The sequence below is a fragment of the Vanellus vanellus genome, assembly GCF_965231255.1.
Source record: "Vanellus vanellus genome assembly, chromosome: 23".
In the NCBI taxonomy this organism is placed as follows: domain Eukaryota; kingdom Metazoa; phylum Chordata; class Aves; order Charadriiformes; family Charadriidae; genus Vanellus; species Vanellus vanellus.
Window position 1 is genome coordinate 951,691 of NC_138928.1, and position 27,597 is coordinate 979,287.

The following is a 27,597-nucleotide window of genomic DNA, read 5'->3' on the forward strand; positions in this document are numbered from 1 at the left end:
CAACACGCAGGGTGGTTTTCCTGGCTTATCCATCCCATTTTCCCCAGTTGAGGCTGGCTGCCGTGCTGGGGGAGCCGCTTTAGCCCAGGGAGGATTGCAGGGCTCTGGAGGGTCAGCAAAGCCATATCTGCTGGTGGGGGTGTGCAGGAGGTTGGTTAATATATGATATTCCCTCGTCCTTCTGAGTGCCTCTCGCTTTCCAAGAGGAGGAAGGCAAGTCTGGAGCTCTGCTTCTCCCCTGCGTGGAGATGGGTTTGCAAAAGCCACAGTTTCTTCCGCCTTTTTTTTTTTTTTTTTTTTCTTCCCTCTTTTCCTGCCCCGGAATTTTTCCCTGGCCTGATGAATTTTTAAACAAAAACATGGTGAGGAGAGAACAGGAGAAAGGGGGAAAACCCAGGAGAGGACATGAGGAAAAAGTCTGTTTTCAAAGCCAGTGATTTCAAGTGGAATTGAAAGTTCAGGGTGTGTTTTTAATTTTAAAATTCCAACTAATTTTAAGTCACTTTATCGGCAGGAGAAAATACATTTCCTAATGCTTTTTTTAATAAACCCCAGTTTTACAAGTATAAGCTGTTGGTTGAAAAATGCCATGGAGATACGGAAGTAAAAGGCAACTGCTGTGCCCTTTAATCCCTCCCTTGCTGTGACGGGAGTCAGTGCTCCCCGGCGGCAGGGGGCTGAGGCAGGCTGGGGGGACAGACCACCCTGCAGATGCCACCATGTCTCCAGGTGGTTGTCTGTCCATGAGGGACAGCAGGGTTGGTCACCTGTGGTAGCTTTGCACGAGGGCAGACGTGGACAGAGGTGTCTCCTTGCCTGCGTGTGCAGGGCCGGGGAGGCGGGTGCATGGCAGCCTGGGGCACAGCACCGCGCAGAGGCAGGGCTTTGGGTGCAACGGGCCAGAATTTGGCCCAAATGGGAGCCCTCCGGCTCTTTGCCCTCCAGCTGGACCATGAGCTGCTTAATGCTGAAGAAGGTGAGGGAGGCAAGATGGAGCACAGGGATGGAGAGGGGAGGTGGAGGCAGGTGAGGGGGCTGACTCGGACAGCCGAGCATCACTAGAGAGCCCAAAATCTCATCACCAGGAGGACTCATCCTACTCCATAAGCTGGGTTTATGCCTGGTGCTGCTGCCGGCACCTCCTGTACTTCTGAGCTGCAAAAGTCATCTGGAGAGTTTGAATCTGCAATTCAGCTGTGAGATACTGTGGACATCTTTCTGTGCTGTGCTTTGTCCCCTGCAGAAACCTTCCCTCGCCGTGTCCCACTGATGCTGAGGCAAGAGCTGAGCACCCATGTTGGAGATGTGCTCCTCTTTTTGCTCTCACTTGGGTTGGGCTGCTTTCTCACAGCTGTCAGCTTGGCAGGTAGATTGAGTGTTGTTAAAAAAAACAGCTTAAATCCATCGCCGTTAAATTTTGCAGAGCAGAGAGATCTTCTAGCAGATCTCATTGTATTTCACACTGGAGCAGAAAAAGAAACATTTTATGGTAATTTTTTTCAATGACTTTCCAATTTTTTTTTTTCTTGGTAAACTGTCTGCAATCACTTACAGTGTTCCTGAAGGGATTAATTACTCGCTGGAGCTCATTGTGTGTATTTCATATTCAGAACTGTTGGATGCGTTGCCTGGCTTGGATCGAGCGAGGGGTCACATGGCGTTTCTTTTTTCATTCGTTTTCCCCTGTTCTGTTTTATCTGTCAGGCTCCTGGTGTGAGCACTCCCAGTCGCCGATTCGGTGGTCGCTCGGTCAGTACGCCGCACGTGATCACAACTGACTTCCCTGCTCCGCGCTCCTTTGTCAGGAGGAAGCGCAGCCAGAAGAAGACAAATCGCTTCCTTGTTTGAGTGACTTTTGGCTGATGCTTTCCCCCAAGCTGTAGTATTGGCTCAGTTTTTCCTGCAGCGGTCGTGGCTCTGGGCTGTGCATCATCAGTGCTTGGACAGGCCCCCGGAGCAAATTTGGGGAGAAGAGCTCAAAGCACATTGCAGTGCTGCTTCCCATGGTGGAGCAGGCTTGTGCAGTGCAGGCAGCCATTGTGCGGAGGTGGAACGTCTTAGAGGGGATAACTCCCGGCTGCAGTGCTGCTGGAGACCCCACCGCGCTGTCCTTGGAGGGTCACATCCCCTGGGGGGTGCTGCCTGCAGGACAGCCACGTGCTTGGCACTTTGGTGGTGTGGTGAACAGCATTGTCTCCATCTCAGTGGGGGGGATCCCAAACTGTCCAAGCCGGGACTCAACGTGCTCTCAGATTGCTTAAATGGTTCCTGCAGTACATGGGGGGTGGGGTCTCGCCTTCGAACCCCCCCAGTGATGAGCCGCCACTCTCCTGTTTAATATTGAAGGGAGCCAATGCACCCAGGGGCTCGTGGCCACTGTCACCACGTCACTCAGCCCCTTGCTCTTGGTGGGTGTGTGGCGAGGGCAGCGTCAGGAGCTGGCACGCAGTGGATAGCAGGGATGCTCCTCTGAAATCCTTCCTGTTGGTGCTGACGCCCTTTTCAGTGTTTTCTGCCCTGCCCGTCCCTGGCACTGCCAAGCCCACGGTAAAATTTGGACTCGTGCGGTGGAACAGCAGTTCTTTGCATTGAGTCCTAAAGCCTGTCAGAGTCCTCCCCTCACCATAAGGCAGGTAATGCATTTGAGGTGAAGAACACTCTTCCTCCATGCTGTTCCTCAGTCCCCATCAGGGTGTCTGGGCAGGGGTGCTGTGGGCTTTGTGGTCCCGGGGAGGAGAGCAGGGACCGAGTAGCAGCTCCCACAGCAGTGGCACAGAGCTTTCTGCTTCCAAGCATCCCCTTCCCTCCTGTGGCACACCCAGGTTTCCTAAAAGAGACAGGATCTTCCTTCTCTGCAGATCATCTTTGGTGGGAAAGACACAACTGCTGCTCAAGAAAGCCTTTTCCCAGTGGTGAGGACCCACCAAGGGCACTGCGAGAGGTTGGGAAGCAGCCGGAGGACAGTGCGGGTCCTGCCGCCGATTGCACAGCGCCCTCGCCCCTGCGCTCCCAGCAGGGAACCATCAGGGCTAAGAATAGACAATTTATTCATATGCATCCCTCGCCCTGTGAAGGGTGCTCGAGGCACTGCGCAGCAATTAAAACAAGTTCGTAATAATAGCGCAGGCAGATCAGCAGTGCGGACTCTGGAGCTGGTGGAGGATTTGGTGGTGCTGAGGGTGGATGGTGGGAGAACGGTGCTGCTGACCTCCCTGGCGGAGACCAGCATCTCCCTGGCAAGGGGATGCGGGGCAGTGCTGTGAGGTGGCAGGATCAAAGCCTGGGTGTCATTGCAGCTGAAGTGTTGTATGTGGGGCTGCAAGAGGAGCAGGGTGGAGGGGGCCGGCACTGCTCTGGGCTCAGGTGAGGGGAAGGCATCTTCCCGGGGCAGGTCCGGAGGAGGAGATAACGGTACCGGCAGAGATAATGGCATCATTCGGGGGGGTGGGCAGTGTGCTGCTGGGTGAGGCAGGGGTGCGGTGCTCTGCCCTCCCTTATGGCAGCAGGGGATGGCCCTGGGGGAGCAGGCAGTGGGCAGGAGAGTGGGGTTTACCTCCACTAATTTGGGTCAGCCCAGGCTCTTCGCTGAATTACTGGGATACCTTATCTCACCTCTGGGCTGGGACCCCAGGGCTGCTGGTTCCTGTTGGCAGAATGGAGGGTCAGGGGGTCAAACACAGGATTTCGGTGCATCGCTGTCAGAGCCACGGTGTCTTCTTTAAGTAAACCTCCTGCCGCTCACTGCGTGCCAGTTGGTCTTTGGGAGAGCATAGCAGGTTTGCTGCAGAATGAACATCACTTGGGCAGCATGCCACTGATGGGGTGGACCAAAGGGACGCCAAAACATGCAATGTGGATGTCAGTCCTCAGCCCCGTCTGAGTTGTTTTTTGAGATGCTACTACTATTTCACCAGGGTGAGTCTTGCCCCGGTGCCTGGTAGGACCAGCACCCCCGGGCACCCCACCAGCCGGCAGTGTTCGCCCTCCCCACTGCCAGGGGACGCAGGTGGAGGGAGACCCTAAGCCTTGCGGGATCCTGGTGATCGTATGTGCAGTGGACTTGTTTCCGGCTCTCTGCAGGCTGCTGCGCCGGGTGCCAGAGTGAATTTGGCACCTGGCCCTCCTGCGAGGCTGGGGTGGGGGGAGAAGAAAGACTGAACCCTCCCCACTGCCTGCGCCGCAGGCAGGAGATTCAATTACCCCCGTGCTCACACAATGGCCGTTTATCTCCGGGAGCAAAACCCTGGTAACCGTCAGGGCAGAGCGTGAAGGGCTGATTAGAGGGTGTGCGGGGAAGGGCGCTGGGGTCGCGTGCAGGCACTTCCCTTCCCATTTCCAGGGCTTTCCATGGTAATGGCTCCTATTTTCCTCTGTTGTTAGGACGTCACTCACATGCGGCTCGAACGACATCTGTCAAAACATGTCCCCCCCGTCCTTGGGGCTCCTGGGGAAGAGGGATCTGTTGGCCCCGTAATGAGCCTGACATCAATTAATCATCAGCCTTAAAAATTAGCATCGTGGCAGTATATGTTGGAGGGAAATGATTCCCCAGATGGAAGAAAAAATAGCCTCAGTTATCTCCCTCCTCCCGCGGGAGGTGGCAACAATAGAGCCACTAACGAGCCTGGAACTCGTTTAAGCTGGGTTTGCCCCCTGGGGCTGGGGGAGCCTGGGGTGCGTTGCCTCTTGCCCTGGCTCATCTCTTGAGGTGCTCTTGGGGGACCACCTTGTGCAACAGCTGATGACCTTCCCTGGGGTCTGGTGCTGCCCGCAGCTGGGCACTCATGGGCTGGCATCCCCCAGGCTTTGCAGAGAGCCCAGAGTGAGCTCGCAAGCACTGAGCCCCTTCCTGAGGCTGAGGGTTTGGAGGACAGCAGCACCGCAGGGGTCTTGTTCTTCTGGACCTCATCCCTGGGCAGCCCAGGTGGGCCAGGATGAGGGTTCAGCCAGTACCTCAAGGACACGTCCTGCTCCGGGTGGGCTGTCCCTTGTACCTCTCCAGCAGCGCCAGTGCTTGTGACAGCTTGCCTTACCAGCTCTGATATTCGGGAGCTTGGCAATGGGCTGGAGGTCTCCAGAGACCCCCTGTCTGGGAGGCGACTTGGCACCTTCCCTGGAGGCTCATGGTGACGTGGTCTTTGTGTCCATGCCGTGCTGAGATTTTCCATGCTTGGATCTGCTCTCCCTCGCTCCCAGGCGAGCTGTAACCTGAGTGAGCAGCTCTGCCACCCGTAGCCCCCTGTAACTTCGCTTTCCCAGCCCTGTTACTCAGCGAGGTGAAGAGCTGCTGCCTTCCTCCAGCACTGGCTGCGTTTTGGGTCCATCGTGGTGGCTCTGATAAGCAGCTCAGCCCAGAGCAGCTCTGCAGGCTGCGGTTGGCGGGGGAGCCGGGGAGGACATTTTGCATTCTTGCTGGAGACGCATGAGGGCTCTTTGGCTGATCTGGTGATGGACAGACAGACCAAGTGTCTACCAGAGCCCAGCTGAGGCCGGGGAGAATTGTGTTTGCAACGCATTGCTCTGCACAAAGCTCGCAGTCACAAGGCGAGGGGGACAAAAGGCTCCCTGTTCGCTCCGTCCCAGTGGGTGCAATTCCAACAGTTAAAAAGCAAATGTGAGTTGTTTGTCTCTGTGAATATAAAGCTTCTCCAAGCATGGCCATATTCTGGCTGGGAATGGGGAGTTTGGCTCCGCTAATGACTGTTCTCCCTGCAAAATGGAGCCAACTCGAGCCAAGAGCTGCCCGGCTGGGCCCTTCCCCACCGGCCCTGGTACGGGGACATGGGCTGAGCAGGGGACAGGCTCCAGGGTCTGATAAATGCCCTTTCAGCTGGGTCTGGGCACTCAGCAGAGAGCAGCGAGGAGGGATGAGCGTGGGGATGAGTCTGTTGTACTCAGGGGTGACAGCCCCCTGTGAGCATCCTGCCGGCATCCGGGATCTTCTCCCGGGCCCAAGGGTCTCTATGTCCTCAGCAAAAGGGAACCTCATGGCAGGCTGGCTCCCTTGAGTCATCAGATCTGCTGATTTGAGGCATCTGACTGCGAGTCCAAGGGCTGCTGTCACAGTTTGGGGAGCTCTTGAGTTGTGTCTCTCCGTACCTGAGTTTGGGTGGCTGCCCTGCTCATGGGAAGGCCTGTGAATCCCTGCAGCAGCACTGGGTTTTCACCTGGGTTTTTATTTCCAGACCAACTGGAGAAGGAAGGGGACCGATGCGCGTGGCTGGAGGTGCAATGGTGCAGGGTGGTGTGCCGGCAATGTGCCGGTCCTGGGCAGCCCAGTTGTGCCAGGAAGGGGGACAGGTAGTTGTGAAGCCGCTGTGGGACCTGGAAGTGAGTGCGGGTCTGGGGGCAAAGACTGCAAACCACGTGCTGCAGCCGGGCCTGGCTTATGAACACATCCACACCATCGACATGGAGGATCCTGAGCAGTAACGGGGCTGTTGAGATGGTGCCAGTGCCCGATGTGGAACAAATGCTTTCTGTGGCTGCCTGCATGTGGCTCCCCTGGGGGTGTGTGGCTTTTAACCCCCACATTCCTGGCAGCCGAGCCGTGCTGAGCACAGCCCACGGGCATCTCCACCCTTGCCCAAGGGTCTCCCTCATCCCTGGCTGCTTCTGCATTCATCCCATCCTCCCCTTGGCTTGCTCACCCTCTGGGCCATGGGGGCTTTGGAGAAGGGTTGTGCACAGCGAGGGAGGGTAGTCATGGGAGGAAGGAGGTGGCTATGCCTGGCCATCAGCCCTGTGCCCTCCATCGTGCTATGGGATCCCTGCAGGGAACCCAGCTTGGTCCTGGAGATGCAGTCAGAAGTGGGTGCGGGATTCCCCCTGCGCCCACGTCTCCCTCCTCCACCAGGCAAAGCCTGGAGTGGGGGCTGGCGACGTCCCCAGATGTAGGGCACATCTGGAGGGCATCGAAGCAGTTAAGTGAAGGGCTGATTTGTGCTATAGAAACCCACAGTTCCTTCCTTTGATCCTCTGAATCAGCCCATTGCCTCCGTCTTATAAAGCCCCATTTATCTCTGCTTTTCCCAGTAAGTTTGAAGGCGGTCGTGGCTCGTGGCTCCTCAGCAGCAGTGAGCTCGCCCGGCTTTCTCTTCCGCTGAAGCAGAATCAGGTGAAATCTCTATGGCAACTAGCAGATGACAGCGAGTCTTGTTGCCTTGGAAATGAGGCAAGGAAAAAAAAAAAAGAAAAAAACACCACCCAAAAAGAGCCATCTGGAATTTTGAATTTCCACAATGTCCGACCCGCGTCTGGTGACGCGTGGGGAGCATGAACCCGCTGCCGCCGGCTGCTCCAGGGCCTCTGAGCCGGGGCCCGTCTGCACCTTCTGCCTTGCCATGGGGTTGTTTTTTTGTTGTTTTTTTTTTTTTTTTTTTACCCCTTTCTGCCTTTTTTTTTTTTTTTTTTGTGAAGGGTCTGCAGCATCGCCTTGAACATCTGCTGGTGGCTGCGTTAAAGGTGTAGTGTGCGGAGCATTTGGGGTGCCCAAAATCCCCGGGCTGGGTGCAGCTGTGCCACATTGCTGACCAGGACGGCACTGGCACACCCCAATAACTTTAACCCCGGGGGGGGAAACTGAGGCATGGAGCACTGCATGACCGGCCTGACCCCACTCTTCAAGGGCCCCAGCCTAGACCCAGGTGCGGTGACCACTAGTGTCTCTGTGTCTCCATGTGCCTGAGGCCACAGGGCTGTTCACCGGGAGTTAGTATCACCGTGCATTTCTGCTGCCGCGTGCACCGGTCTCTGGAGGCTCGGGGCACCCCTTGGTGAATGCATCCGGACCATCCACCCGCTGTCTGCTATCCCCCTCCTTCCCAAACTGCCCAGGCGTTGCCTCTGGGTTATTTTGGAGACCCGCGGGGATGGGGATGGGGGTGTTGGGATGCTCCCCGCTCCTCTGGCACTTTGCAGGAGCGTCTTTGGAGGCAGCTGTGGTGCAGGGGTGTGCGGTGCTGTGCGCAGGAGCAGGGTCGGCCCCGACATGGGGGATTTGGGGTTCTCCCGGCTCATCAGCGTGGGGGAGCGGAGGGCGGCGCACAGGTGGGATGTGCAGGGCGTTGAGCAGCTAGAGGCTCTTGCTGCTGAAAAAGGAGCTGTAATTTGGATGCACAGGTGGGGTGGTTTGGGGCCAAGCGCAGCATCCATTGAAAGAATAACCGGCAAATGGGCTGGAGGCCCGGTCTGGATCTCTCCAGCGGGTTCACTTGGAAACTTGTGTATGGGAGAGACCCAATTAAGTAGATTTATGGCTGCTCTAGCCTGAGAAAGTCTGAATCCCTTTTAAAAGCTTGGCTCACTGGAGCCAGACGGGGTCCAGGCTCCAGGTCTCTCAGCCCTGCCCTTGTTACAAGCAGCGATTCGCAAGGCTTAGCAGCAGCGATCGCCACAGAAGTGCTGATTCGGCTGAAGTCCCAGCCTGTCACCACTGCGCCGCTGCTAATTTTCTGCTCTCGCCTGTCAGCGGGGAGCTGATGGCCGCCACGCACAGTGTGGGGCTGTCCCAGCCTGCACTGGCTGCGGAGATGGGGGACGGTTGCAGTGATGGGGGATGGCGGGTGCAGGCAGAAGAAGGGGCTTCCTTCCCCACTGTAGCCACCATTGGAGTCTCCTGCGGAGCCATGTTGTTTTGCAGAAGGGTCCAGCAAGGTGTGAGACACGGGGTGGCCGTGCCAAAGCGGGGTTCTGCTGCCACTTCTGTTCTCTCTGTGTCCCTGCAGGGCTGATGCTTCTCAGGAGGCTTTGGCCATGTGTGGTGCGCATGGCCACCACCGCTGGCACTGCCCACTGTGACCCCATTGCCTCCCCCAACTTTTGCTGCTTGGCCTTTCCTCCCTCCGCCAGGGGCGAGTGCAGGACGTGCTGGGCTGCATCCAGTCTCCTCCCCGCAGCCTGCACAGGGCTACGTGCGGGGCGGCAGCAAGCAGGGAGCCCCGCCTGCCCTGGCTGGAGTCAGGGACAGGGACGTATCCTCAGGTATCTGCAGCGTCCCCTGCATGTCCCCCGTCCCTGTAGGCAGAAGGCTGTGCCTCCATGTCCCTGGGGAACAGTGCCTCCGGCTCTGCCAGCCTGGGGCTGCTGCCTTCACCTGGGCAATGGTGGCCATGCTTCTCTCCATCGGTCTGCCCAGGGTGTTTCAGAAGGACCAGTCAACCATCTGGGTACATAGGTACCGCATTACCAGGGTGCTGGATGGCACCGGGCTCCCAACCCATCCCTGCCCCTCGGAGAGCAGGACCCACCCCTGACACTGCTGCAGGAGACGTGGGGTTGGCAGCTAGCCCTCCACTCACACCAAGAAGCCCCTGGCAATTAAAACAATTAAACTACAGCGAGCGCTAACAAACCTGCAACAGGTTTGCAGGAAAGGGTGAGATGCCCTCCTGGAGCACTGAGCGGGAGATGCGTGCTCTGCCCCACTGGGGTGCCCTGTAGTATCTCCTGAGAGAGAAGGGGTGGTTTTGGGGGGGTCCCGGTACCTCCCTGGGGGAGCATGCAGGCATAGGGCTGGGCCAGAAAATGAGGCTGATGATGGAAGCAAAGACTGCGGACCTGGCAGTCACCCCGCAGAGCCCCGTTAGCCATCTCCACTGCTCATTTAGCCTGTTTGGTAGCTGTTGTGGGGGAGGAAGAGAATTAATAAGCCACAGGGAGAAGGATCGCAGGTTGTGACCATCCCCCTTGCCCAGCCGTCCGGGAGTGTGAATCAGAGTTGGATGTAAGAAATGCAAGATAAAGCCATTTTACTCCATATGGAAAGACTCCGCTGTCAGTGCGCCAAGACACCGGTAACCAAATCGCACGCTGCGGGGTGCGAGCTGGGAACCCGCAGGGCTCAGCGAGGATTGCACAGGACTCGGGGTCTCAGGTCTCCCTTCGGGCTGGCAGCCCGCCGGTGGCAGGCTCTAGGTGCCGGAGCGGAAGGTTTGCAAGGAAAATACCAGCAAAACGATGGCTGGGCTGATTCATTCATAAACGCAGCTGGGAGCACGGGCTGAGGCAGCACGGTGGGAGAAGAGTGTATCTGTGCGAGGGTTTGTGGAGCCGGGGAGCCCGGCTGGGCTGGAGGAGTCTCACGGCCCCGGGAGAATGGTTTTTATTGCAGAGTTTATTAGCGTATTTTTCAATGTGCTGGAAGGAATTGAGCAACCAGTTAAAAATGTTTCACGGCCTTGGGAAATGTGTTGCAGCTACTGTGTACTAGGAGCCCACCGTAATGACTCAGAAACACCGCGAGGCCTTTTACAGCAAATTCCCGCTTGCCATTGAAATCTTTGCTGGGTCACCAGGAGTCCTTTCTGAGTTTGGTCTTCTGAAATGAGACCAGTTGGGTCATGGGGAGCAAGAAAATGTGCATGTGAGTGCCATGCTCATGCCGAGCGTATGAACACCGGCACAGATGGTGCATCCGTGCAAGACCAGCACACTCATGCTGGTGTTGGTGTTGGCTGCTGCCGTCCTCGTGCCTGCGCACGTATGCGTGGGCATGCGTGCAAGGTCACAGGCATGCACATGCACACATGTACCTTTCTGCAGGCGGAGAGGGGCTTTGCTGCCATGTGGCCCGCACATGAACATACGCATGATGCAAACAAGCGTTCGGGCGGCACACATACACACATGCAGGTTTCTGTGCCAAGGCACATGGGGCACACGTGTCCCATGGATGCAGCTCTGCCTGGCTCCAGCGGGAGCTGTTGGCCGCATGCTCCTTTGAAATGAGCTGTCACGAGCCGTTTGGAGTTGATGATTTCCTCATTCCTTGACGTATTTGGCCACGTCGGCAGCGCCCCGTCGTGCAGGCAGAGGAGCTGCCACTGCTCGCTCTTGGAGGCGGTGGGAAGGGCTGGATGTGAGCACAACCGGGAGTTGCCCAGTCTCCTCCGGCCCTGGCTCTGTGATGCCCGGCACAGTCAGACTCGCAGCATGCAGCGCCTTACCCTGAGCCAGCCCTTTGTAGTACGGCTCTCTCCTTCCTCCTCCTTCTCTTCCAACTCTTTGGCTGCCTCCAGCCCTGCATCCCACCTTGCCAATGCTCCTTCTCTTGGCTATGGTACCTGCTGCTTCCTCGGTTGTGCAGGGCAGGAGATGGGGCCCACGGGCAGCGCCTGAGCCGGGCACCCACAGTGCCAGGTCGCTGTACCGGCATCCACCGTCATGTAGCAGGCAGCGCTGCCCGGTGTTTCACCCAGAGGCAGGCGATGGAAGCCATGTGGGAGAGCACTTGCAGAAGATGGGGTGGTCAGGGGTGGGCTTAGGACTTCCTGCCTCAGTTTCGATGTGTGCAAAGCAGAGCTGCATTGTGTTTGCTGACATTGAAGAGAGCACTGAGAGTGCTCAGTTGAGAGGAGCAGCAGCGGGGACCGGGGGTTGCAGGGGAGCTGCCCAAGCGCGGCTGCAGGTAAGGGCAGGACAGAGAGCCGGCAAAGACAGGTTATACCCAGCCTGGCACAGGGGAGGGCGGCTCAGGCAGTGGGGCCTGGTGGCCTCCCTGCACAGGGTGTGGGGACAGGGGTTGTGTCTTGGAGCTGCCCTCCTCTGCATGGCCAGGCTAGGGGAGCAGAGGGCTTGGAGCCAGTACCCGCTTCCCTCCATGGCAGCAGGACAGAGCCTGCGAGAGCGGTAGGGAGCTGCGAACAGGGCTGCAAGCCAGCCTGGAGCTGGGGTGGAGAGGATGGCCGGTCCCCGAGCCTGCAGCCCCGGCAGAGCGGGGAACACCGGGGAACACGTCCCAGCCGCTGCTGCAGGGGAAATGAGCCTGGCTGAGGCAGGGTGTCCGACTGACCCTGCTGCGGCACAGGCTGAGCCATCCCTGCTGCTCCCCGCTCCAGCAGCTGGAAACATCTGGCTGCGGGAAGCTTGCTAAATCGATGCGGGGAGGAATCCAACGTGCTCCTGCTGTTCCCACACTCCAGCCTCTCCCAGCGGCTCCGGTTTCGGCTCAGCTCTGGCACGCTGCGGCTCAGCCAGCCCCGAGACAGCCCCCGGCCCCTCGCTGCACCTGGAAAATGGACTGCGGGGGGCCTGGTGTCACTGCCTCGGCCCAGTACATTGGGGACAGGCGGTGGCACTTTGGCTGTGGCAGTGATGCAGCCCAGTGGGATGTGTGTCAGAGGTGGGCAAGCAGCTCCTCGAGTCCCAGTTTGGCCCTTTCCCAAGTGAGAGCTGCTGCTTTTCCCGGGGCACCTCCAGCGGTTAGAGTGACCTGGACTGTCACCCACATACTGGGGGCCGGGGGAGCAAACTGTGCCAGGCACAGGTAGCCGATGGTGCCACAGGTGAAGCTGGGGATGAGTGTCAGTGCCATCACCCTGAAATGCTGGGGCTGAAGCACCCTCCAGCCCTCCATCGGGCACCCCAACCCTTGGACTCACCTTGGATGCCCTGGGGGTCCTCACTGTGGTGGGTCCCCCAAGCAGCAGCGGGGGTGCAGGGGGAGGTGGCACCCATGTGCCAGCCCCTCTGTTGGGGTGGTTGGGGACACAGCGAGTGCTCTCCCTGGCCCCACTCCTCCTCGGGATGGGGGTGGCTGTAGCAGCCCCGCTGGCAGCAGCGCCTGGGGAGGAGGCAGTGCCAGGCCCAAACGCTGACTTCGTGCCTGGGGGAATGGCTGCGGGTGGCCGTGGGGGAGGCAGACGGAGTTTCTGGGAGGGATCCGTGCCCAGGAGGAGCACGCTGCTGAGCTGGCAGAGGGATGGGAGCTGCTGACGGCACCAGGGGACAATGGTGGCTCTTCCATCCCATCCTGCTCTGTCACACCCCAGCCCACAGGGGCACGGCGCTGCCGGGGTGTGTGTGTGCCGCCTCCTCCAGCTGCAGGAGCTGGGCTCAGGGTGGATGCCACCCACCAGACATGGCCAGTGTGGAGGAGCTGAGGGTGCTGAGTCCTTCCTTGTGTCCCACCTGGGGACACTGATGGGCGTTTTATTATCTTCCCTAAGGTTTGGATGTGCTTCTCCTCCAAAATCTCCCATTCCCCTACAGGCTGCATGTGTGGCAGCAGTGGACTTGGCCTCAGGTTTCTGCCCTGCCATTTCAAGACTGAAAATCCATTTTTCTAGGCAGCCCAAGGGAGTAGCTGCCAACCTGGCAGCTTTGAGGTGCCCCATGATCTGCCAACATGGCCCTTTCTGCCTGCCCCATTGGAGGGACATAGGGTCTCCTTGTCCCCAGCTGCAGAGCAGGATGGGCACCAGCGTCCAGCACCAATGGCCCTTCGAGCCTCCTTTGTGCCCTGGCTCCATGTGTGCAGCCCCCTCTGCTCCATCCCTCTGCCCTTGCTTCCTGCACATCCCCGTCCTCATCCTCACTCCCTGGCCCACCTGCGATCCCGCTGCAGGTCTGGAGCACCAGTCAGAGGCTCTGGGGCAGACCCTCCGTGATGGCACGATGCCTTTGATTAACTGCTCCAGCACGGGCCACAGTGCAGATTTAGTAATGACTTCATGATGTGCCTCCTGTTAAGCCTTGTTCTGGGAGCTGGACCAGGGCAGTCGGACACATGCGGGGCTGGGTGCCCTCCTTACACGATGGCGTGTCCTGGCTGTGTTGGGTGCCCTGTGGGCTCACCAGTCCACTTACCTTCATCTACAACTGGGTTTAACTTGCTTGATTTAACCTGTCTCATCAGGGCTGTTACCGCACATCACCACCTTCCAGGGTCATGCGTAAATCTGAACTGCTTCACTGGTTTGAGGTGATCCTGCCCGGGCCAGTGCGTGAGCAGAGCCCGGGGATGCGGCAGCGTCACCCATGGGTGCTGCTTGCAGTGTGTCCAGTGGCACGGTTGCTGTTTGATGAGGATGATGGGACATGAGCCCTGCTCGTGCATCAGGTGCATGGCTGTGTGTTGTGGGGATCCTGCCAGGGTGTGTGCCAGCGGTGTCCCCCCAGTCCCTGCATCGCTGCAGCTTACACAGTGCTGTTGCAAATCCCGAAGCGCTGGTTGCCACGTTACATTAGGAGGAGCCACATCCAGCATCCCTGGCGCCCGCTGTCACTGCAGTTCAATGGCAAGCTGCGGCTGAAAGGCTTGAAATCAGGGATCAAAGCCGCGGTGGCACGGCTGTTAGCCGCCAGGGTTGCAGGGGCGCGGGGGCTGGAGCCATGGCCTCGAGCCCAGCAGCGCTGCCAGGGCTGTGCCAGGAGTGACCCCCCTCCTCTCTGTGTGTGAGTGTGTGGACGTGTGTGTGGGTGTCTCTAGGGGTGTGTGTGCATAAACTTGTGCATGCATGTGTGCGGGTGTGCGTGTGTGTTCGCAGGTGTGTATGCACGCATGTGTGGATGTGCATGCATGCATACGCATGTGTGTGCACAAGTGGTTGTGGTGCAGGTACATGCGTGTGCACACGTGCAGGTTAGGGGGTACATACCTGCATGTGTGCGTGCCCATGTACTCACCCGGAGAAGCCCCGGGGCAGCTTGAACTCGGGGGTTTCCAGCCCTGGGCTGTGCCCGTGGGGGGCTCGGTCCCACTGGCTGCTCCAGCCCCCAGCAGAAGCAGCCGCCTCGCCCCGGGCATGAGGCCGGAGTGGGGCTTGGCTTGCTCCACTCCCCAACATCTCCTTGGCTCCCGCTGGCTGCGCGCTGAGTGGTGCTGCTGCAGCACCCGTGTCCCCAGGTTGGAGCACCCACAGGTCCTGGGGGACGCAGGGGTGGGTTTGGGGATGTTCTTCCAGGCTGCTCCTACATGGCCCCATAGAGCAGAGTCACAGTGCTTTGGGGTCAACTGACTGTAGCCGGCCTCCTGTCACCTGTATGGCTCCTGTGGCCTAACTTGGTCTCCCCTGGCTTGTCCTTTCTGGACCAGACATCCCCATCCCAGCTGCACACTTGGGAGTGACATTTCATGGTGGTGCTGCTCCAGCCTGGTGCCGCCCTCGCCTTGTCCCCTCCTAGCAGGCAGAACAAGATCTGGGGGCACAGCCGCAAGCAGAGGGGTGTGGGAAGGGGCTGGGGGGCACAGCCGCGGGCAGAGGGGCGCAGGAGCCATTCATTCCTTTAAAGCCACCTCCTTGTCTTTCCACAGACCCTGAGTCCCAGAGGAAGAGGACAGTGCAGAATGTGCTGGACCTTCGGCAGAACCTGGAGGAGACCATGTCCAGCTTAAGGGGCTCTCAGGTGTCTCACAGGTGAGGGCCCGACACTGGACCCCCACCCCCCCTTCCCCACAACCCGTGTCCTTCCTGGGGCAGCAAGGGAGGTTGGGGCGGCCGGGAAGCGGCTCTGCTCTGAGTGAGGGCCATGTGGATGGGAGGGAGCTGCCTGTGCCCCATGGCCTGGGGACCCTGTGCGTGGGCGCTTGGAGAGATGCCCCCAAATCTGTGGGGTGTCATGCGTGGGGCTGTGGCAGAGCCCTGTCCCTGGCAGTGGTCTGGGCCCAATGCTGCCTCGTGTGCTCTGGGACAGTGGGGATGGGTGGTGGTGGCACAAAGGGGAACTGGTTGCCCCCAGACCCCAAGCAGGGGATGAGATCTGTTCCCAGTGGCTGGGTGTCCCCATATGGACAACCAGAGGTGAAGGTATCCCCTGCGCCTGTCCAGGTTTGGACCACAGGCTCCATCCCGATCCATGGCTCAGTTTCTCTACTCTGTGTAGAGGTGATGATGGAGAAACCCTCAGAGAGAGCTGACCAAGTGCCTGGCAGCCCACGGGCAGAGGAAGAGTACGCTGCCCAGACTGGGGCTGGCAGCACCCCAGGGTTGCAGCGGGGGCTGGTGGGATGGTGGGGCTGGGGACAGGGTGACAATTGAGTAGTGAACCAGAGCAGTATCTCCCTGTGTTCAGAGGTCTCTCTGACACATGCCTGGGACTACCTGTGCCCCCTGGGTCTCTCACTTGAGACCACTGCAGGGTTACTGCTCTGCTCTGGATGTACTTGGGGTCTGCAGAGCAGCTCCAGCCAGGCAGCAGAGGGTGGAGAGGGGGCATCTCCCCAGGGTACCCTCCCGGATCCCACCCCGCTGGTGCAGCTGTGTTACAAAGCCTGGGCTTTCCAGAGAGGCTGTGTTGGCTGTCAGCGAGTTGGGAAAGCCGAGGATGCACCGAACCTCCTTCTCCTGGTGTTTGTTGCCACCTCGCGGTCTCCCTCAATCCTTATTTTTATGTTGGAAGGGGCAAAAAGCAGCACCTCCCCCCTCCACCCCTTCACCCACCACTCATCATTACAGACCTTCCCTGTGCCACTCCTCGGTCAGCTTTGTCCAGGATGAAGCAGCCCACTTGATTTAGCTCTTCGTAACCCAGAATCACGTCTAGACCTTGCTTGTCCTTGCTGCATTTTCTGGATCTTTTCTGAGCCGGTGGTTGTCAGAGCACTGGGGCAGTGGGATTTGCACGGGGCCGCAGCGATATTCCCCGAGCTGGTGATATTTTGGAATTATCCATTACAGCTCTGCCATCCCTTTGCTCAGCACAGCAGCTGGTTCACAGCCTGGTGCTGCTCATGCCGTCAGGGCTGCTTTGTGTTCACTTCGCGTTCGCTTCGTGTTTGCTCTGCGTTTGCTTTGCATTCATCTGTGTCAAACTTCACCAGCCGCCTTCTCGCCCCAGCGCTCAGCTCCTTTGCAAATCCTCTGTCAGCCCCGCTCTTAGGGAAATAGGGCGAGGATATTAAGTGTGATTAAATTAGCATTGCTGGTGGGTTTTCACTCTTCGCTCTCACTTCCTTTTCTTGATGAGTTACCTCTTGATGAGTACACCATGTGGCGGAGGCCTTGGCCGGGTCCCTGCCACGGAGAAAACCAACTATTGATAGCCCAGGGTTGGCTACCCCTGTGTTCTGTCCCATAAGCGGTTCCTAAATACATGAAGATCTTCCCTCTTATCCCATGGCAGCTGAGTTTATTTGGAAGCTTAATCTGCCTTTGGTAAGGGCTCTCGTCCACCACCTTCTGGTAGCCTGCAGCAGCCTCGGCAGCGTGCTCCCTGCATCCCTCCAGGAGCTCCAACGCGGTTGTGAGCCGGATTTTCCTTTAGCAAAGCTGTGTCAGCTCTTCCCCGGTATGTCGTAATTACACACGTACCCACTAATTCTGCTCTTGGGAAAGCTTTCTACAAGCCTGTCCAATACGGATGTCATCCATGGTCCTCTGGATGTGCCCCACATCGCCAGTGTCCCTGTAACCACTTCAGATTCTCTCTTTATTCCTTCCACAAATTATTCCTCAAACTTTTCTTGTTCTCCTAGCTGTGATCTTCCATCCAGTGGAAGATCCATCCTTTGCTGTTTCCTCGCTAGGACACAACTTTGTTCCTGAAAGACATCAACGTACTTCTGGCAGCCTTTGCACCCGACTGCAGGGTCAGACGAGCTTCCTTGGGGGCTTGCTTTAGTCCTGCTTGGAGACGTGGTTTGCATCTGCTCTGAGCTGCCGGCAGAACATCCTTAAATAGCCTTTGTGCTGCCAACAAAACCTAAACCCTTTTAGCTGCCCCTTTTAGTTCCGCTTTAACAAACTTCCTAGTTTTTTATGTAGTTCCCTGTTTTAAATTCAATACTGCAGCCAGAGTTTGGCTTTTGGTGCTCCTGCAGGAACGTTTAATCCAAGCTAGGGAATAGCTTGCTGATAGTAATGTTTGGAGCCAAGTCGAGGGCTGTGGGTTCCCAAGTAGCTGCTCCAAGAAGTAATCATTTTTGGTGTCTAAATTTAGTCTCAGCATCACTCCCCGACATGCCATTTGCCCAAAATACACCCCAAAGAGTGCAGGGAGTAACTCAACTCCCCATTCCTGATGCGCTCACAGGCTCTGGGCTGGCTGGAGAGCATCACGCTTGCAGGCAGCCCTGTGTTGGGTTGTCCCCTCCTGCCCAGACGTGGAGGTTCGCTCTGCAGGGGTTTGGCCTGAGGTGCTGATGCAGGGACCTGGTCCCTGGTTTGCCCCTTGACATCCAGCCCCGGCTTCCTGGCATGGCCTGCTGCCGTGTGTGTGCCACCATCCCAATTCGTTGTATCCCGTCATCTGGGGCAATATCGGGGTGCAGGTGTTGAAATGCTGGTGGGGAAACGGCCAAGGGAGAGCAGCCTGGCCAAAGGGGAGCATGTCTGGGCTTTCCACTAATGGCTCACTATTAGTGGGGTTCAGCACAGCTCAGGTTGGGACCGGGGCTGGTCTCCAGAGAGGTATGGATCCCTCTGCCATGGTGTGTTTGCAGCCAGCCCTGTTGGCACTCCCAGTCCCCCCATCGCCTCTGTGGGGTGGTTGGGGCTGTAGGGAGGCACAGACCCCCCCCATGGCACTCCACATCCTGCTCCACAGTCCCTGGGGAGAAACGGGAACCACCAGACATGGGTGGGTGCAGGTGGTGTGGATCTCAGTGGGTCCTGGAGTGTGGCATGCTGTGCTGGCACCAGGCAGGGCAGGAGGCGACCATCCCCTATCATCTGAGACAGAGGGGGTCCAGGACAGACAGCATCCCTGCGCCCACACTCTTGGGACCCTTTGGCTTTGCCTGGCTGCCTCAAAATGGGCAACTTTGTTTTCTGAGAACTTGCAGCCCCTGTTCTGGGGGAGTGAGACAGGGCACAGACCTCCAATGCCCACCCTGCCCTGCCCTAACCCTGTCCTGCACCCCGTCCTCGCAGCTCCCTGGAGATGACCTGCTACGACAGCGATGAAGCCAATCCCCGGAGCGTCTCCAGCCTGTCCAACCGCTCCTCCCCGCTGTCCTGGCGCTACGGGCAGTCCAGCCCACGCCTGCAGGCAGGAGACGCGCCGTCAGTCGGGGGGACCTGCCGCTCCGAGGGTACCCCCAGCTGGTACATGCACGGTGAGCGGGCACACTACTCGCACACCATGCCCATGCGAAGCCCCAGTAAGCTGAGCCACATCTCCCGCCTGGAGCTGGTCGAGGCACTGGACACCGACGACGTGGAGCTGAAGTCAGGCTACATGAGTGACAGCGATCTGATGGGGAAAACGCTGACAGAGGATGACGACATCACCACAGGGTAAGTGCCTGCGCCGGGGCTTGTACCCGAAACAGGGCTCTCCTGGAGGTTTCACCGCTTCCTGTTTGGCCAGCAGCAGAGAGACACTGGGTGCAGTGAGGGTGGACGGAGGAGCACATAGATCATGGCCAGTCTGGCTGGGTGGATTGTGTCCCCGTATCCCAGGATATGCTTTCCCCCCAGTGAGGCAGTGCTTGTGATGCTGGGCCAGCTGGGGTTGCTGGTGGCCAGTGAGTCCCTGAGCTGGAGTGTGCTGTTCTACTGGCATGTGGGAAGTGTTCAGCTTGATCTGGGCGTTCCCGAGCAAGGGGCTGAGAGAGGCACATGGTGTGTGGCTGCGGGAGCCCTGGGCCAGAGCCCTGCTGGGGTAAATACTGCTGCCTTCAGGAGCACTCTCTCAGTTTACACCAGTGGATCTGAGCTTCTGTCTCTGACCCTGGCACTGCGGGGATGTCCTACGTCCTGCCAGGAGTGCTGGTGGCCCGTGGTGGTATAGACTGGGTCAGGTCTCAGCACCCCAGTGAGAACCAGGCACCGAGGTGTCATTGCCGACGGGTGGCACCATGGTGGAGAAGGGTGCTCTGCTGAGCGGGGTCCCTCCTTTTGGGATGCCCATCTGCCTCTGTCCCTCCACCCGCGAGCCAGGGGCATCTCCTGCCGAATGGGCACAAACCAGTACACCCAGGGCTTGCATTTTCTTTCCAGACGTATCCAGCTCCCACTGTGCTGTTGAGGTGCCCCTGGCTCTGGCGGGGGTCCAGGATTTCAGCGTGTTGGAGGTTTCTTGTTTCAGTACAGGAGAAAATTAATAACTCTGGCATTTGAGTTGTCCCAGAACAGGAGGTATTTGGCCTCCTGACAGTGCTGCTCTGGCCCTCCCAGGGTGGCCATAGTCACATCAGCTCATTGCAGGACATAGCACAGCCCGTGGCTTCACACCCATCCTGGGGGCCAGCACTCCTCAGATGTGTCCCAGAGGCGCATGTGATGGTTAGAGGGGGACACACTGAGGGGCGTCTGTGCTGGCCTCTGCCCCTGTGATGCTCCAGCTTAGGGGCGAGAGTATCTGGGGCAGCACGGGTGTCAGACATGTCCTCCCCATGGGCAGGCGGGGTGGCCTTGGGGGACTGCCCTGTGCTTATGAACAAGGGTGTCTTGTGCTGGCTCAGCATGAACCCCTCCTGGGGACTGTATCCCATCACTCAGCAGCCAGAGGTGGCATGTCACCACCTTCTGCCTCTGGCCAGCAGACTGTGGGGCCTGATGGGCGATGAGGTCGCTCTGGGGTGCCCTGGATGGCTGGGGCTGCAGCGGGTTTGGCTGTGGAGGAAGAAGGGCTCTGCTGCTCCCTGTCTTCCTCCTTGTCTTGTGTCAGAGCTGCTCATGCAGATGGATAACCTTGGGGAGCCCTTGGCTGTGGAGGCACTGCTGAGAGGGGGTGAGCCGGAGCATTGCTTCGTCTCCATCGGCCACTGAGTGGGGCAGAGTGTGGGCAGAGACAGCCCCAGTGGGACCTTCCCCGGGCTCAGCCCTGCACACTGCTCCGGGCAGGGTCCACTTCTCCTCCCAGGAAGGGCCAAGCCTTGGGGATGGAGCCAGGTATGGCTGATCCTCCCACAAGGTCCTGGCAGCACCGTGGTCCCCTGATGCGGGTGAGGCTTTCAGTGCCATGGAGAGCTGTGCCGGCACCACCATGGCAGGATGCCGCAGTCCCTGTTCCTGCTCAGGGTCCCCAGTATGATGCCCTGGATGTGACCTGAGGGAAATACCCAGTGTCCTGCCATTGGGTGCAGGGAGGGACTGGTGTCCTGTGCTGGGTGCCGCTCCCCAGGGGTGGGTCGAGAAGTATAGCCAGGGCAGCACAGGACCATCTTATCAGTAGGAACATGTCCTCAGAATCAGCCATGTCACCAGAATGTTGCTGGCACACAGGGCCATGCAGTGACCTAGTCACAGCTCCATCCCCTGTGGCCCATGACAGGGCTCAGGGGGTGCTCCAGAGTGGGCAGTATGACAGGACCTCTGTCCCCAGGTGATGTCCCTGGCTGGGTCCTGGGGGATGCCAGGGTGCCCTGCCAGGAGCCAGGGCACTGGGTGCAGAGCCAGGGCAGGGGAGCAGGGACATTCCCTCCTTCCCAGAGCCAGCCAGGGCGAGGAGCTGCCTTGCCGGCTGGGAGCACTCACCCAGCGCAGCCCCTCACCCAGCGCAGCCCCTCATCCAGCCTCCTCGGCTGGCTCTGACCTAGAAAGCAAATACCGCCCCAGGCCCCATCTCCCCGTGCCGCTAATGCACCGGGCAGGAGCCGAGTGCTGCAGATGGGGCCATCAGCCCCCGAGCCCAGGCCACCGGGCCAGCGCCTCCCTGCACCGCGCCGGCGCAGACCCAGGCTTGTAGGGCAGTAGGTCAGAGCCAGCTCGGAGGACGCAGCAGCCCGTCCCCATCGGAGAGGTGTAGGGCCGTGGGATGGGACCTGGAATCCCCATGGCTCGCTGGGGAAGCAGCCTGGAAGGAGAGAGGGCCAAGGTAGGTGAGGCACGGCTGGGTCGTGGGGACTGTCTGTGGGGGCATCGGGGTGAATCTGGCGGAGTGGTGGTTGGGGTAAGCCTAGCCAAGATGGCAGTGGGGGTCCTGGGGCCAAGCACAGAGAGGGGGTGAGATGATCAGGTCTGGTGGTGAGAGCAGGGATCGGCTGGGGACACCTCAGCCCCCAGAAGCATTTCTGTATTGGCCAAACATGCTGGCATCCTGGCTCCTTGCCCGCCTGTGCCCGCCTGCCTGGGCCGGCACTTGCGGCTGCCCTCCACCAGCAACCTGCTGCCGGTTTTGGGGGGTGAAAGTGCTGGCTTTGCCCTCCCTGTTTGGCAGCGAGGCCCTTCTTTTGTTCCTGGTGTCACCATATCCTCCTTGTGCTCCGCAGCAGGACAGCCCTTGGCCAGCAGGGACCCGGCATAACCGGGGCTGGGAGCAGCCCCGCTGGGATGCATCCTTGCCTCTGCTGGCAGCGTGGTGTTTGAAGGGCCTTGGCGCAGGCTGCGAGCTCAGGTTGACACAGCAGCATTCACTGGGATAGTGCAGCTCTCCTGCCTTGTCCTGCCTGTCCTTGGGGTCTGGGCAGGGCGCAGGCAGGGACAGCACCAACACCTGGGCTGTTTCCCTGCCCCTGAGAGATCTTTGCTCCCTTCCTTGGCTGCTGTTGACTCAGGTTTCCACCCGGCACCACTCAGTGTGCCACTCGCTGTTCTCTGTCCCTGATGCCAGTCCCTGGAGGGGTGCAGTACGTTGCCGCCAGTGATGCTTTCCCACCCTGGTCAGGCTGGGGATGTTTCCCAGACCCCACCGAGGTCACTCCACTGGGAGGTCCACCAACATGCAGCCACCCACCGCTGAGGGACCTCTGTGGCGGTATGGCTACAGCATGGCACTGGGGCTGCGATGCAGCAGCGCGGGCGCCTTCGTGTGCAGACCTGTGCGTGAATCAGGCAGCAGCGGAAGAGGCGGAGAGCGGGAATGTTCAAGCCAGGTTTTGCCTAGTTTCGTCCCGGCCACGTCCTGCATGTCCGAGCGGTTCCACCTCCTCCATGTGGAGCTGCCGTTCCCCGGGCAGCGCAGTGCGGCTGCGTGTTGGTGCTTCTCCCTCGGTGCTGTGTGTGCTTGGGGACCTGATGTGAGCAGCTCTGGTGGGTGCTGGGTGCTGGCGCAGGAGTGGGTGAGTGTGCATCACCACCTGGGGCCATCCGGGGCACGGTTGGGAGCAAGCGGGGTGTTGAGAGGCTTCACTGCGGTTGGGAGCTGGTGGGGTGCGCTGGCTCCCACCCCCCAGCCCTGCCTGCTTGGGGCCACGGGGCTTCCCCCCTCCCACACAGGACGGATTCCTCGGCTGAGGGCATGACAAGAGTGTCTGCTTGTCCTTGCTTTGCACCACTCTGCCACATCTCCTGGGCTTGGGGGGTGCCCTGCATGATGTCCTTTCTGCCACCCTCCTTTTGTCAGCTGGCCTGTTTCCCAGCCGCTTCCCTGCAAATGGTAATGCTGCCACGGGGGCGCTGGGATGCTCTGGATGTCCCTGGAGGGGTCTGTCAGGCCACCGCATGCAGTGCCGAGTGCTCAGCAGGGTCTGAGCATCTCCCCGTGGTGCACCTTATGCTGCGGGGCAGCACAGAGCGCCGGGCGGGGGTTGAAAGGACCTTGTTGTGTAGCCTTGGCTGTGCCTCAGTTTCCTTCCGTCCATCCTGCTGGCTGTGAGCAGGTCAGGGCAGGGCATACGCGGGTTGTGGCAGGGGAGGACCGCTCTTGGTGGGTTTAGCAGGGTGTGGAGGAGGAGGAGCACCTCTCCCTGACTGTGGTACACGAGGTGACATATGGGGACGCAAAACCTCAGCTCAGCTGTGTGGCCCAGCATGGTGCTTCTGGGATGAGCTGCTCCTCAGATAAAGTCCCCAGTGACAAATTGGGACAAGCTGGCTCCATCCTTGGAGCTGCTTAAACACTCTGCGGTGGCAGAGTCCCATGGTGGCAGAGTCCCATGGTGGCAGAGTCCCACGGTGGCAGAGTCCCACGGTTGGATTTCACCTTGGCAGAGTGCCCCTCCGGCAGAGCATGGGTGCTGCTGGGCCTGATCCTGCCATCCCCACACACAGGGCTGGAAGAGCTGGGAGGTGGCGAGTGGGGCTGGCTGCTGACTCAGCGCCTTCTCACTGCGGTGGCTGCAGGAGTGCTGGTGATCCGTGCGCTCTGTGGGGCCCCAGGCGTGCAGGCATTGCTCCGGAGCTGATCTCTGAGGCTGTGCTTGTGCCATGAGGCTTTCAATGTCCTGGGGAAGTTCTCCTGCAACTCTGGGACTGCTGTGATTTGGGGGTGTCCTTTTGGGCCTCATTTATTTTTGGGGGTGGAAAGGGAGGTGGCATTGCGTCCCACTGCAGTGGTAGCAGCATCTGCAGCCCTGCAAGCCATGTACTGCCCTGGTTCCATTCATGGGCATGAAAAGGAGCGGTGGCAGCAGCCTTTCGCGTCAGGACTGTGAGGCGGCTCGGGGATTGGCATGTATGTCCAGCTCACGGTACCCCCCCAGGCACCATCCCGTGCCACAACGATGGTGCTGCTGGCAGCCGGGCGCTGCAGAGCCTGTGGTCCCCTCCGGCAGGGCTGGGGGCTGCCAGCAGCATCCCCCTGGGAGAGATGGTCTCGAGCTGGCACCCGCCGCGCTCCGGCTGGCCTGGCTCCGGCTTCCTCGCAGCTACTTGAGCTTGACGAAGCCCGGAGGCAGGAGCAGATGTTTGGCTCGGCTCCCCGAGAGCGGCAGGGGAGCGGCCGCCCTCCTCTCGTGCTCCGAGCAGGATTGGTGCTGGCTCTCCACTCCCTTCCCTCAGACGCCCCTCGCTTGGTGTTGGCTGGTCTGGCCTGACCCCGTGCCGCTGTTCCGGCGAGCCTGTGAAGTCATTTCTCGGTGGGGACATCCCGTGGGGCACGGCCGTGGCCCCGCACGTGGCCCGACGTGTGTGTGGGGCCCCAGCCCGGCCAGCCGAGGGAGGTGGTGGGGGAACGGCTGGGGAAGTGATGTTGGATAAATATTTGCTGCGCTGCACCGCGTGCCGGGGCTCGGTGGGGGTCCTCCCTCCAGCTGGGGATGGGGGACGGTCCCAGAAAGGGGCCCCAAAACCCCTCTGTGCACCGCCACCATGGAAGCGCCCTTCCCCTGCACTGTCTTCCAGCCGGCTCCTAATTTTGGGGGTTGGCTCGAGGCGCCCAGTGCTGACCTCCAGACCCTGGGGCTGCTTGGGCCGGGCTGCCGCAGCAGTGCCCGCACGGGGCACGTTTTGGGAAGGGGATCATGGGGTTGCGGGGCTCGGGGGATGCACGGCACCTGGGCGCATGCCCAGGATTTGGGAAGCTGCTGGCCTCCACGGCTCGTTGGTGGGGCTGGGTGCGGACACGGCGCATAGCTGAGCCCAGGGCTGGACCTCGCACACCCACGCCCCATGGGGAGAGCTGCTCGGGGTATCTGCCCCCTAAACTCTGCTGCCTGCCTGCTTGCTGCCCGGGAAGCTCAAGACCTGGCTTTGCTGCTTGCCACATGCCACCCTGCCACCTGCGAAGGGGCCCAGCCACTGCGGGCAGAGTTGTCCGAGGCCACTGGCTTGTCCAGACAACGGGAAAAATAGGAATTTCGCAAGCGGGCTGAGTCACACCGCTCCCCCACCCCGGTGCTGCCCTGGGACTCTCTGACCGCCATACACAGCCGCTGCAGCCTGCCGTGCCGCTGCGGTGGCCCCGAGCGCGGCTTCATGTGTCACCCTTCCCAAAACAGCCGGAGATCCCCGCACCGGGACATGCTTCCTCCGGGGTTTCCGCAGCTTGGGGGGAGTCAGAGGGGTGACCCTGCATTGTCCCCCTGCACAGCGGGGCCGGCTGAGCTCAGCAGCCTCGCTGGCATGGTGGCAAGGCGTGTGGTTGGGGTCCGCGGCTGATCTCATTGCTGCGGGCGGGCGAGTGCTGGCTGACACCCCCACGGCATCGGCCTCGCTGCCTCGGGGAAATCGGACCCTGCTATTACTGCGGTCGGCAGCGCAGAGCTGGAGTGGAGGCGCAGCCTGGCCACGGGTTCCCCCTCACAGGGGCCACGCAGACTCTGGGTTCCCGTAGGGGGGAGTCCCCTGCACCCCTAAGGGACCTGGGGGTCCGGGGACCAGAGGCAATGCTGCCGGGAGAACAGGGAACAAGACCAACTGCTGGGATGTGGTGCTGATCCTCTTCTCTTGCTGGGTGAGCTCGGGCGAGTCAGACCCCCTTCCCTGCCTCAGTTTCCCCATCTGCAAGGTCTCTGCAGTCCCTCGTTCCTCTGAGCGTGGCTTTGGTGAAGGGTGCCACATCCCAGTACCCAAAACTCAAGCGGGAAGCACCTGGGGTCTGAGTAGCCTGGCCTGTAGCAGGGGCTCGGGGTTTAGGGGGGTCATGGAGGGTACACAGGGGTTTAGGGGGCTGTGGGGAGAACTTAGAGGAATCTGGGGCATCCTAAGTGAGTCTGCGGGGTTCTCAAGGAGTATTGGGGGGGGCTGTTAAAGGGGTATTGAGGGTGTGCTTGGGGCTGTGGGGATCCTAAGGGAGTCTGGGAGAGGGTTATGGGTCTTGTGATGCCCTGAGGCGGTTCCTGAGGTGGATGTGAGGGGGAAGCAGAGCCACCACCGCCCGTGCCCGCGGGGAGTCCCCAACCCCCCCGGTTGTGATTTATGAAGCTAATTGTTTTTTCTGCCCCATTAAGTGGAGGAGAAGGGGAGGGAGGGAAGAGCCCCGGATGTGCCATTCTTTCCTCACCGATTCTGCCAGAGCAGCACAAGGCTGTGATGGGGGACGCTGGTGGCGCATCCACGGATCCCCCTCAGTGCCAGAGACCCACTGATATGGGGCGTGGAGACCCCCTGGTGCAAGCCCCCGTATTTGCTGCAGCCGCCACGGCAGAGCAGGAGGAAAGGGCCAGGGCAGACCATGAGGGGGCTCGCCTCAATCCAGGGGGGACTTCAGGCAGGTGGTAGGGATTCGGCAGCACCAGCCTGGCAGGGACACAAGTACTGGGAACCCCAGCTCGTGCCAGCGGGTCTGTCTGGCGTGGGGGTGTCTGTGCTGGCGCGAGATGGGTGAAGACTTCTAACCCTCCGCCTCCCACAGCAACCACTGCTGAGAAATGGGCTGGGGGTGCTCCTCTGCGAAGGGGTCTGTGCCGGTGCTGGTGGCCGACAGCGATTCTCTGCCACCATCTCGCACCAGCTCTGGTGAGGTCGAAGCTGCCTTTCCCAGGGGCCGCTGTGCTGGGCTGGCTCCCCCCGCCACCCTGGATGCCCTGTGTCCTGATTTGGGCGCAGTAAAAGCCAGAGCTGCTCCCCCGATGGCTGCCCAAGCTGGCCATGGTGGGGCCGAGGCAGCCGGCCAGGAGAAGGGGAGGGAGAGGACGGCGTCCGGCATCGTGCCAGGCCGGAGGGACCATGGGGATGCGATGCTGGACAGGCTGTGCCGCCGCACCCGTTGGCGCACACTGACGTGGGGTCATCACCCCGCAGCAGGGCTGGCTGCCTGCAGGAGGTACCGCGCTGTGCCGGGGTGGTGTCACCACCGGCCCCACCGCCGTGAGCGCCGGCCAAGGGCTGAGAGGTGCTGCGGGGATGGTGGGTGCGGGATGGGGATGGGGACACCAGCCACCGAAGTCCCTGGCCTTCCCTGCTGTGCCATGCCGTGCCGCAGCACCTCGCCTCGCCGGGGCAAGCACCGCGCAGCCAAGCGATGGGGCTGCACGGTAAGGAGTGAGCCAAGAGCCAAGAGGCGTTGCCGTTGCCTCCGAGGAAGGCTCGAGGAAGGAATTACTTATTTCCCAGCCCGAAGGGACTGGGTCGGTTTTGCCAAGGCTGCAGTTAACCCTCTCTGCTCACCGCAGCCGAACCGGCAAAGGTGTCCCCCGTGTCACCGGCACCCTGGGGTGCAGCTCCTGCTCTGGTGAGAGAGAGAGAGAAAAAAAAAAAAAAGACAGAAATAGGCTTTTTGGTTGATGAAGCGCAGAGTGGTGCGGGCGCCCTCGCAGGAGCTGAAGCTGCTGGGAGCAACCCCCCGGCACCCCGCGGGGCTGGGCAGGGGCAGAGCCCCCCGCGGGACCCTCAG

General features: G+C 60.1%; 1 protein-coding gene across 1 annotated transcript in view; it reads left to right on the forward strand.

Annotated features, from left to right (window-relative positions):
* Positions 1-27,597, forward strand: part of NAV1 (neuron navigator 1) — a 61,491-nt gene that overhangs the window by 16,852 nt on the left and 17,042 nt on the right. Inside the window, exons 4-5 of the mRNA XM_082494579.1 lie at positions 15,035-15,137; positions 18,591-18,956. Coding sequence (XP_082350705.1) covers positions 15,035-15,137; positions 18,591-18,956 — 469 coding nt within the window. The remainder of the gene's footprint in view (positions 1-15,034; positions 15,138-18,590; positions 18,957-27,597) is intronic.